Source organism: Callospermophilus lateralis, chromosome 1, assembly GCF_048772815.1.
Source record: "Callospermophilus lateralis isolate mCalLat2 chromosome 1, mCalLat2.hap1, whole genome shotgun sequence".
Lineage (NCBI taxonomy): Eukaryota > Metazoa > Chordata > Mammalia > Rodentia > Sciuridae > Callospermophilus > Callospermophilus lateralis.
In genome coordinates, this window is record NC_135305.1 from 56,000,563 (window position 1) to 56,012,798 (window position 12,236).

The 12,236-nt window shown below is 30.8% G+C and overlaps 1 protein-coding gene across 6 annotated transcripts in view; it reads right to left on the reverse strand.

Moving 5' to 3' along the window:
• Kmt2e (lysine methyltransferase 2E (inactive)) overlaps positions 1-12,236 on the reverse strand; it is a 93,665-nt gene that overhangs the window by 25,564 nt on the left and 55,865 nt on the right. For all 6 annotated transcript variants that reach the window (XM_076834773.2, XM_076834798.2, XM_076834779.2 and 3 more), the window contains 6 exons: positions 11,132-11,212; positions 8,130-8,188; positions 7,034-7,206; positions 2,931-2,969; positions 1,119-1,349; positions 880-1,010 (listed from right to left, as the gene is read on the reverse strand). In XM_076834773.2, coding sequence (XP_076690888.1) covers positions 880-1,010; positions 1,119-1,349; positions 2,931-2,969; positions 7,034-7,206; positions 8,130-8,188; positions 11,132-11,212 — 714 coding nt within the window. The remainder of the gene's footprint in view (positions 1-879; positions 1,011-1,118; positions 1,350-2,930; positions 2,970-7,033; positions 7,207-8,129; positions 8,189-11,131; positions 11,213-12,236) is intronic.

Sequence of the window (12,236 nt, forward strand, 5' to 3'; positions counted from 1 at the left end):
AGTCCATATTTCTTGGTATATTTAAAACTATTCGAATTTCAGATAAAATCTGATGTAATAGGGAAAGATTCTTAGGCATCTTTTAAAAAACTCAAGTTCCAAACAAAAATGAAGATTGTAAGACATGTATTGGCAATGTTATCCCCCTAAAGATAGGAACATAATTCTAAACTTCAAGGAAACGATGACTATTAAAAGACATTAATTCCACAAGAACCCCAAATGACATAAGAGGCCGCCAAAACCATTCCAATGCCACCAAAGCTAAAGTGGTGGCAATAATATAGGAATCAAATCTAACACTGTCTTAAATAAAAGAGGAAGAAGATTTGCCTGTGGTCACCATGGTATTTTCAGGTGCTAGTAATTATGTTACAAGGAATTAGCACAGGTCTACCATAGAAAGGATTCCTGGTACTATCAGGTAATCAGAATTCTTAACTAATATCCTATAGATCCAAACTATTTTGGTCTTATCTTTTTAAAAAAATATTTGTAGTTGTATATGAACACAATACCCTTTTTATTCATTTATTTTTATGTGGTGCTGAGGATAGAATCCAGCCCCTCTCATGCTAGGCAAGCATTCGACCACAGAGCTACAATCCCAGCCCCTTGATTTTTCTTTCAAGTGAACAATTTTAAAATTTTCAACAAGGCAAAGATTGGTAAGAAACTGAGAAACATCTTTGTGTTTTTCTTTGGTGGATGTTATCACAGTTCAAAAGTTATATTAGTCACACTAGTCAACCACACTACACTTTAATACTGAAATGATCATGTCAGGAAAAAAAATACATATAATCAGAGCATCTAAATATCCATAAATAGAATATTTAACTACAAAAAAAGGAACATGTGAGGAAAAAATAAAGATACCTTTTAAAGAAATATCCATTTGCTTCAAACTGTTCTCTCAACATAAACTTCCCTCTGTATTCAATGATAAGTGCATCAGGAGGCAAATCTTTGGCAGATTTCAGAATTTTTTTATTCTTTTGTATATGGCTCTAAAATCAGAGTATATGTTGACATGAATTACACTTGGTTGCTTTCAGTCTAACTGAAGATATATAGCATAAAAAGGGTTTTTAAAATTTTTTTGACAATATATTTACCTCTACAGGAGGTTTGAAGAGTAAATTGTTGGTGTTCAATTCTGATTTATTTATGTCTTTTTTATCATTTCCACTGCCTAATCTAAGAGCTATTCTTTGTGCCTCCCTCTGGACACCCTCACTATATTGGTTATTGTTTGCCTCTTCATATCGATCCATCCATGCTTTGATTTTTGTCTCCCATCCAAAATTTGAACCATCAGATGAAGGATCAATTTCTGGAGCTGAACCCTAAAATCACAGCAAAGTAAGTATTACTGTTTGAACTTAAGTAGTTACATACACAAACATAAACAGAATTAATGGCAACATACATTAAAAATTAATATAGACTGGAAAACGTTTAGCTTTCTAAATTGATCCAAGCAAAAAGACCAGAAATTATCCTGCCACATTTGAACTTTATATATCTTGAACTTTATAAAGTTTACTACAGAATTATTTATTTGAATTGTAATGACTTTCAAACACGATCTTCAAGTTAAAATATATTTTCTAATATTCACAAATAATTTGAAAAATTTGTGCATTCCTAATTCACCTCTTTATGTACTAAAGGAAAGTATTTCAGTAAAATAAAAAATGTTCCTTCCTCATGAAGCCTAGCACTGAGGTAATAAGATTTGCCAGTAACTAATCAAAAAACTTTTCAGATCTCTTTATTCTGTCAGAGAAAATTCCTAAAGTTCAAGTTAATAGAATAAAATATAAATCTTCAACTTTATCATATAAAGAATATTTTATGAAATGTGGGACTTGCATATGCTGAATGACACCATGTTGTAATATTCTTGAGATAAAAATGATAGTTTCATGATGTGTTTTCTAGAAACATGACATAACGAATAATTATTATGCTTTATACCATGGGACAAAAAATATACTATAACACAATTCCCACATCCTATTTAATGTTCAACTATTTAAGAAACTTGTTATCCTGGGGCTGGGGTTGTGGCTCAGCGGTAGAGCACTCGCCTCGCATGCATGGGACCCTGTGTTCAATCCTCAGCACCACATAAAAATAAATAAGTGAAATAAAGGTATTGTGACCAACTACAACTAAAAAATGAATATTTTTTTAAAAAAGAAACTTGTTATCTTTACTACCTAACCCAGAAAGCTTTAATAACACTATATAGCTACCTCTGTGACCCAACAAAAATCTAGATTTTAGAAGCCAAAAGAAGAGAGTTGCTCTCAGCAAGGAGACTGTGTTCTAATTAATTTAAGGTACATGTGACTAGTTTGTATTTACATAGTGAGACTCCTGCTTTTATGGTACAGCTGACTTGACTACCTTAAGAATCAAACTATGCAAAAGTAAAATCTCAATTTCCCAAATGTGATTCTGTATTCATGTGTATAGAAAACGAATATAAAGTACTATGGGAGACATAAAATGCAGTGATAAATAAAATTCCAATTACTCCAATTTTACTATTAGAAATTATAAATATACAATTGGAGGGGGTACTGAGGATCAAAACCACTAAGCTGCATCCCCAATTCTTTCTTTCTTCTTATTTTGAAACAGGGTCTTACTAAGCTACCACAGTTGGCCTCCAATTTGCAATTCTCCTGCCTCAGCTTCCAGAGTTGCTGAAATTATAGGCTTGTACCACCCTACCCTGCCACCACCCCCTTTGATTAATGTTTCCATAGTATTAATAAACAACAACAGTGATTTATTAATTCAATTAGAATTCTAAGTCCCACTTCTTGTAAGATAAGTGATGAAATGGTGTACAATGAAGAGAGCAAAAAGACAAGCAGCCACTTAAATAAACTCCTTAAATGTAATGTATTTACCTTAACTCTTGATGACTTTCTAGATCCTTCACGAAAGGCCTAAAATAAGCATGGAATTCTGGGTTAGTTGTTTTAAAAGCTGGATATAATTAAGAATCAACTGGTTCACTGAAGTATTATAGTTAAGGGAAAAAAATTGATAACCAGTAAAACTTGGAGAATTTGAAGTAAATAAATGTACTAGAATGTTATTCTATCACAAAATATAATGCAGAGTATTTAGAATATAAAAGTATGTATATATGATGATCAGATAAAACTTTCCAAATATTCTATGTTCTCAATATTATAACCATAACTCTTGCATAGTATGGTAACCACAGACTCAATTATTTAATGTACATTTCAAAAAGCTTGAAGAAGAGGTTTTGAAAGTTTTCACCACAAAGAAATGACAAATGTTGATTTAAACTTTACACATGTATACTTATGTCAAACATTACATGGTATACCATGAATATGTACAACTTTTATGTTTTTGTGTGGAAACTAAAAACTCAAAAAAAATATGCTGGGTGCAGTAGCACATACTTGTAATTTCTAATTAAAAATAAATATTAAAGGGGTTGGGGTTGTGGCTCAACAGTAGAGCACACGCCTCTTATGTGTGGGACCCTGGGTTCGATCCTCAGCACCACATAAAAATAAATAAACAAAGATATTGTGCCCATGTATAACTAAAAAAATTTTTTTTAAATAAATAAATAAATATTACAGGGCTGGGGCTGTGGCTCAGTGGCAGAGTGCTTTCCTAGCATGTGTGAGGCACTTGGTTTGATTCTCAGCACTGCGCATCAATAAATAAAATAAAGGTCCAATGGCAACTATAAATAAATAAATATTACAATTGTAAAGAATTTTGTGAAAAAATTGGTAAGATATTAGAAATGCTGTAATAATTTGGTTAAAATGATGAGATGTTTGGGAGAGAAATGTTATAATTATAATTCTCTCAGTCAACTAGCTAGCAAGAAATATTTGAACCCTTAATGCGGCTTAAATAGTAAGTTCTGTGGTAAACAGAAGTGCATTTATTCAATAAATATTTACTGAGGCCACACTAATTCAAGATCTTGAGTTACTTAAGACTTAATTACTATCTTGTTAATTCTTCATCCCAAAGTGTAAAGTCTATCTAGAGAGACTAACAAAAATAAACCTAGAGATAGCTAGATAGATCTGAACATAAATTTAAGTGTTAAATCTGTATGTAGGCAATATACTAGAAAAGAGCAACCTTGAAAAAGTTAGGTGGACTTTGAGAATGCATATATCCAGACAGATGAACAAATGAAAGAAATACAATCCTGGGAGTACAAAAAAACTAAGAATGCATGAAATGGGAAGAAATTGCCAAGTTCAAGGAAAAATTAATATACTATCACTCTTACCTATTGAAAAGTAGTGTGACAAAGGATTGGCTAAAATAATATCAAAGCAGGTCATGGAAGGCTTATTGAAAAAGTCAGACTTTACAATTCTGACTTAAATACTATATTTGCTCTTTACTATTAATGAAAATCCTTATTTCTGAGCATAGAAAGGATACAAAAGTGATATTTATAGGGAATCTGATATCCAAGTGCATAATGGATTGAAGGGGTAAAGATAAAATATTTTTAAAAATAAAAAGATAAAAAATAAAAAAAGATAATTATTGTACTACCATGAGATAATGATAGCTTAGACTGGGTTTGTAGACGTGAAAAGAGGAAAAAATACACCAAAGAGACATTTTAAAGGAAAAATAAATACAGCTTTTGAAGATAAATCTGTATATCAAGACTAAAGGTGACTTAAAAGATTTTAGAGCTTGTGTATTCACTGTGCTGATACCAAAAAAAAAAAAAAAAAAATGTAAACAAGGAGTAAGGAAGAGTCAAATTTGGTGTACAGAGGAAACAGTGAAAGAAAACGGTATAGGTTGAGTATCCCTTACTCAAAGTACTTAAGACCAGAAGATTTTCAGACTGGAATTTTGAAGAACATTTGCATTTATGTAATCTGAAAGTTAGGCATCCCTAACCTGAAAATCTAAAACCTGAAATTTTTAAGTACCAATTCAGATTTTGTAGCATTTCAAATTTCTAGATTTGGGATACTCAATCTGTAAGAGAAATAAAAGCAGTGAATTGCTAAAATACCAAAAATATCTTACTAGGATTTTGTGAATATAAAATAAATCTGTCCAGAATATTTTTTGCTAAATCTATACTTACTTTGAACAATTTGCCTTCAGAGTATGCTGAATGAAAAGCAAAATTATATCCTTTGCTATATACTTTATATTACATACTGCCCCCAAACTATAATTAAATCTTAGCAGAATAATAAACTAGTTATCTTTAGTGGCCAGTTCCTGGATTCCTTTTTTTTTTAACACCCTGATTCCTGGTGTTACTAACTTAAATGCCAGAGAAAAATCTCTTCCCTTTTAAATATACCACAATGTTTTAAAAGTAAATGAGACATAATCAAGACTCAGAGTTTAGTTATTTCAAAAACCCAAGACATTCCAGCCAGAGAAAATACAGCATCTATGCTGTATTAAACCAAAGATGTAGAACAGAAACATAAGAAATTTCCAAGTTAACTTATTTGAAAGTAGTAGACAAAAAGGTGTGTTAACATCTTAAGGTCTAGTGAATTGCTAAATGTTTAAAGATTGAAGTGGAATAGAAATTTTGCAAAGTGTTTGAAATTGTCACTCTAATGAGTCGTGACAAAGTACTAACCCTAAAATACTAATTGCTAATAGGACTCTAAACTACAAAAACACTTAACAATCTCTCTTTGTATAAATTACAATCTAAGAGATGAGGAACATCATAATGAAATAAGGGAAAATGTGGTTAAGTTCAAGAAAATGTGGTTAAGTGCCATGACAGAATGCAAAGAAAGATTATATTTGACAGTAGAAGAGCAAATTTCATGGAAATAATAGTACTTGAGATGGACCTTACTATATATAGTAGAAGTCTAAAAGATCAAGATGGAGAGAAGAATATTCCAAATGGTGAAACATGTTCAGCAAGTGTGGGTAGAATGTGGCAACAATGAATTGTCCAGACTGGATAAAATATAAGTAAAAGAATAACAGAAAATGAGGGAGATATGTACATGAAAACTGCTAAGATAATCAAGCTGATTTTAAACAGGGAGAGGAAATTTGAAAATGAAAAATGTATTTAAAAGTACATGCTGCCTATTAAATAAGTATATCATAAAATATTACTTAAGGAAAGAAAAACCTTTATTTTGAAGTCCTGATTTCATAAAATTTCACTCTGTAACAAGATAGTCATTAGGAAAAATATTTTTTACAGTGTATGACAAAAACCTTTACTAGCAATTACAGTCACATATTGCTTAATGACAGGGATACATTCTGAGAAACGCATCACTGAGCTATTTTGTCCTTATTGCAAACACCACATAGTATACTTGCACAAACCTACAAGGCAGAGCAGAGCAGAGCCTACTTATTGATCATAGACTGCAATGTGTACAGCATGTTACTGTAGGCAACTGCAATATAATGAAATGTTTTTGTATTTAAACATAGAAAACATACAATGAAAATACTAGATGATAGAAGTTTTCCCTTTATAATCTTTTGGGATCATAATCATATATGTGATCTGTCACTAACAAAATTTCATTAACAAATTTAACGAAAACTTAGCTAATAGATACTCTTTTGCCTTCAGATCTTAGAATATTAAGTGGAAAAAAAACCTAAGTGGTAAGAAATTCAAACAGGAAGCCTTATTAAAATAATCAGATAGTATTCAAATAGAGAAGAGTAGGTATGAACAACCATCACATGCTTCCTTACCAGTTACAAGTTATTACAAATTTAAGACTGTCATTTGTTTTCTAAAATAGCAATCTTTTGTATTTTACGCTCAGACTTTATCAGAGTGACAATTTCAAGCAGTTTGCAAAATTTCTATTCCACTTCAATCTTCAAAACACACTAAAAATGTTTGTTTAGATTTTGCTATATCTGTTTAGCTATAATTCATTACTCTCCCTTTACTATAAAACTCATTCCCCTATGTACTATTTTATCTACTCATTTTAAAAAGAAGCAAACGTACTTTTTTACATTTTGAAATGTTTTGTTCTTTCTCCCCACTTTTTTTCCTTCTTTTATCATTGACCTTGGAAACTCTTGAAGCAGTTAAAGTAATTGAAGTTGGAGTATGTTGAAATGCAGTGTATAATTCCACAGGAACTTCATCACCACTCTCAGTTGCACTGGTATCACCATCTTCAAATGCAAAATGAAATTATTGGACATTTAATATTTCTATTTCAAAGAGTAAAACAGCATTCCACATGACACAGTATTATCTCTGTTTTTCTAAAGAATAAACATACTTTTTAATTTCTTTATTCACCTCACTCATAAGAAGATGGTACATTTAAATACAAACTACAAATGTAATTTCTTACACATTAAACTACAAAGGATCCAAAAGTCTGACAACAAAACTCTGGTTGTGTAAATGAGGAAAGAGGCATTACCATACATTAGCAGTGGCAATTCAAAATTCCCTATGGAGATGAATTTAGCCACACCTTGAAAAACTAAATACACTTATCCTTTGATCAGGACTTCTATTTCTAGGGATCTAGCCAAAAAAAGGGGGGGGTTTAAAAACAAAAATAATGAAAAAGAACCAAAATGTCCATCAAGGAGGAACTGCTAAATAAACTGTGATTATTCAAAACCAGTTATACTGGTTTTAACCCAAACATATTTTAAACCAAAATGAAAGCATGGCAAATCTTATATAGAATTTAGGAAATTGTCTTTAAAAATGAAGGAGGGGCTGGGGATATAGCTTAGTTGGTAGAATGCTTGTCTCGCATGCACAAAGCCCTGGGTTCAATTCCCCACAACACACACACACACACACACACACACACACACACACACACACACGCGTGCGCAAAGAGATTCTATTTCACATGATAAACTAATGGATCGCCATATCTCTGAAGAACAAATATGTTTCCTTAAATCAATATACAAAATCTATAAGCCATAAAAGAGAATATTTAAAATCTATACCTGAGGTTGTAAATAATATATACAACAAAAATTCATCAATAGGGTATTTATATCTAACTAAAACCATACAAGTCATTTATTTTCTCTATCACACTAAACTTAAATTTTTTACGCACCTGACATATTTTCCCTTTTCCGGCGTTGTAGTAGCACCGCCCTCTCTTTATCCAAATTCCTACATTAAAATTTTAACATAATTATTGATCAGATTTTAATAAACCTACATATGAAGCAGAATTTTTTTAATGTTTTTAGTAAAAGATGAACAATACAAAATACATGCAACTTCTCTTGCCTTTCAGTTTAGATATGATCTAATATTAAAGCAGTAGAGGCCAATTAACTATTTCATTCTATTTAGAAAATACTATTTTACCTAGGAAAGGAGCACAATTTATTTCAAATTCAATATTCAGTGCAATTTAAAAAAAAACTGAAAAAACACCCATAATGTTAACAATGTAATTAAAATCACAAATTAAACTTCTTAAGTTTATGATACTGAATTAGTTATCTACTGCACATTACCATATGCCTTAAATTATCTGCACTCTTGAAATAACAAACACTAAATGTTTTACAAAACATGTCATAAACTTTCAACAGCTTCTGTCCTTGACCTATATCATCCATGGGAATTAGTATTTTTCCCCCAACATTTTCATTGTATATACTTATTAGTGTAGAGACCAAATAATACAAGATTATTTTAAATGAAAGAATAAGGGCTATGGACTGAAATGTCCATAACTCAGTAACAGACTTGCCTTAATGTCTACCAGGACACATAATTATTATCTAGCATTACATATAACAATTCTACTTATCATAGAATGATAAGCAGATCTCTTTCAACTGCTTATCAGTTGCCCTCTTATTAGTCAGTTTTTAACCTACTCTTACTGAATTCATCAACAGACACTTATTCCATCAAAAGCTAGTAACTATCATAAAATAAAACAAAAACATAGAAAAGTCTCACTCACAATGAGAGAAATACAGCTATACTGAGATTACAATTGCTCAACTGTGAAAAAATCCAAGTCTGTCAAATACTCTATTGTAGACTTGAGAAAACAGGCATTACTGAGGGAATTCAAAACTGCATAGCTCTCACCAGAGGGGAATTTGGCAACAGCTGGCAAAATTTTATATACATTTACTCTTTTAAAAGTACAATCCCACTCTGATTTGCAATAACAAAAGCCTGAAAATAAATGTCTTCCCAGAAGGAGCTGGTTGAATAAATCATAGTACTTAAGTCTGTCCAGAAGCTAGGTAGTAGTATAGAAAAATACACTATATGAAGTGATCTTTTAGCACATTTTTTTGGTACTGGGGATTGAACCCAGAGGTGCTTAACCACTGAGCAACATCCCTAGCCCTTCAGCATATTATTTTTTTTAAGAGGAAAAAAAAAAAAAAAGAAATGTAAGGACTTTGTGTAATATGCTTCTGTTTATGTAAGGGGGAAAAATGCAAATATATAGGTACATATCTACATGTAAGAAAACAAGTAATGGAGGAAAAAATCAATTTTTAAAAATAGTTACTTCTGGTGTAGAAGGAGCAAGGATAGAAGTTAGACTTACTGGAATATATCTTGTTTTATATATTTGACTTTAGAATGATAGAAGCACATCTTACATAATTATAAAGTATATGATTATAAGAGTAAATAAAAATTTAAAAACAAGTTTAAAAAAATAACTGGATTACTCATACATTTCAAGTAAGAACGTAAAATTAGATAGCCATTATGAAAAACAGTGTGACAAGTTCTTATAAAACTAAACATGTAAACTATTATGTATGTGTAAACAAACAACTGTGTACACACATACACACACACCCACATACATCCCACACACTAAAAAGGAATGAAACAGTAACACATGTAACAAATTGGATAGCTCTTCAGGGAATTCGGCTGAATGAAAAAGCCAATTCTAAAAGGTCACAAATTATATTATTTCATTTTTTGAACGTTCTTAAAATGACAAAAATTATAAAAATGGAGATTATATATTATTATAGATTAGTGGGTGCCAAAAGTCAGAGTTGGGAGGGGTGGAGTAGAAATGGTTATAAAGCAGCATAAGGGAAACTTGCAGTGATGGAAATGCTCTGTACTTGACTCCATGACTGTATCAATGTCAAAATACTAATTATAATTTTCAATGAACAGTTTCACAAGATATTACCAATAGGGAAACTATGTAAGTATACACAAGATTTCTGCATTATTTTCCAACTATATGTGATATCACCAATAACTAAAAACTAAACAGAAAAATAGAACTAATAATCTAAACTTAAGTATGCATAAATTGGGTTGTAATGACACACTGAAATTCTTTCAAAGGATTTTAAATACAATAAATGGACCCTACCCTCTTTAAGAACTATGCCCTATGAGGAAAAAAGTTTTATGTAATCTCACTAATGGTGCTAGTGTTGGTATTACTTTTGAGATTCTTGTATTCTTTTGTAGGACATTAAACAATTAAGTAATCATGTGATATTCTAATTATTCCTGTGTTGTTGAAAACTATGATAAAAGGACATATGTATAAACAATATAAAACATTAAATAAAAAATTGTATTCCTAAATTTAAACTGTAATTTCAACTATAAACTCTTGTATTTTATCTTCAAAGTAAAAATAACAGGTAAAACATAATTGTTGATAATTACTGAAGCAAGGTGGGGGAAATGAGCTCATTATACTACTTAAGTTTTATACAGGTCTAAACATCCATAAAACAAGAAAGAAATGGGGTTAAGAAGAAAACCATATACTACAAACAGGAGTCATAACAGACCTATTAAATTCTGTATGTAATCAAGGAAGTGGTATTTCAGTGAAAAAAAGAAACCAACACGATAAAGTAAAATCCATATAAAGTAAACTATACATCATATGGTAAATGACAAGATTCTTCCTCATTTTAGAGATGTGGGGATATAAAAATAATAATAAACAGAAAAAATGAAAATGTTCTCAAAAATCAGTAAAATACAATTATTAATTCTTTAATGTAGAATTCATAAATAAATTTCTGTTATTTTGCTCAGTGAAATTACTGGTAATCTTACCATGTATGTGCAACTTACCTAGGCTGACAACGTTCACATAGATAGGTATCAGGAATATGCTGTCTATCAATCCCCATGCAATCAATATGTTGCCAAACACTTAAAAAAAGGAAAACATATAAAATGTTAAAACCATCCTTAAATTAAGATTTTATATTCTATTTAAATCACCACTTAAGCAGTGCCTACTTTGAGTTTAGCATTCTAAAAGGTGCTAGGAGGAATTCACAGAAGTGTATCCTCACAGAAAATTTTGAGATGCAAAAACAAGAGGGCAAAATAGGATATAAAAAATAAATTTCTAAAGCAAATACAATTTTAAAATGCTAAAGGTAAAGATTATGTATGTTATCAGAAATTACAATGTGGAGATGTCCACACTAATTGAAGTTCATGGGGAAAGCACTATAGAGGATAATGGGTGTGAAAATACTCTCAATTTGGCAAATAGGAAGAAAAGGTGTCATTGTTGTATTTATCAATAAACAGATACAAGGAGAAGGTGGCCAGATGGTAGCCAATATAAATGAAGAGAATTATTCATTTTGTGAAATCAGAGGAGGGGTTAAAAGTGAATTAATGAAGTACAGTCAGATTATATAGGACTTGGAATACTGGGATGTATGCAAATTTCTTCTGTCAACACTTAACAATTTCAGTGGCATATAGTACTAGTACAAAGTAGCTAAGAAAATGGAAGTAAAAAGACAAACTAGAGGCTTTCCCAACATTTCAGATTTAAGCTTAAAAAGGACAGAATTAGAATAATGGCAAAGAAAAAGAAATCAAAGAACCCAAGAGGCATTCATTGGGGAGAGAAATTAAACCTAATTATTTTCAATGAAATGTATGGACCAGCCTGCAGCAAACTTCTCAATTTGTTATTATTATTTTATTGCCAAATTTTCAATTATCTGAAATAATGTATATGTTTGTTTGCAAAAATAGTCTTAGCTATTCTTTACATAATAATTAGCCACTTCTAATATAAAAGTAATAAACTAACTGCTTATTTTGTTGTTCTTAACTAAGAATGTTAAGACAAGAACTAGTAGATTTTGGAGGTATGTAATAGAATATATGTTTATAAAAGAAGTGAAAAAGAAACTCAGGGCAAGACAGG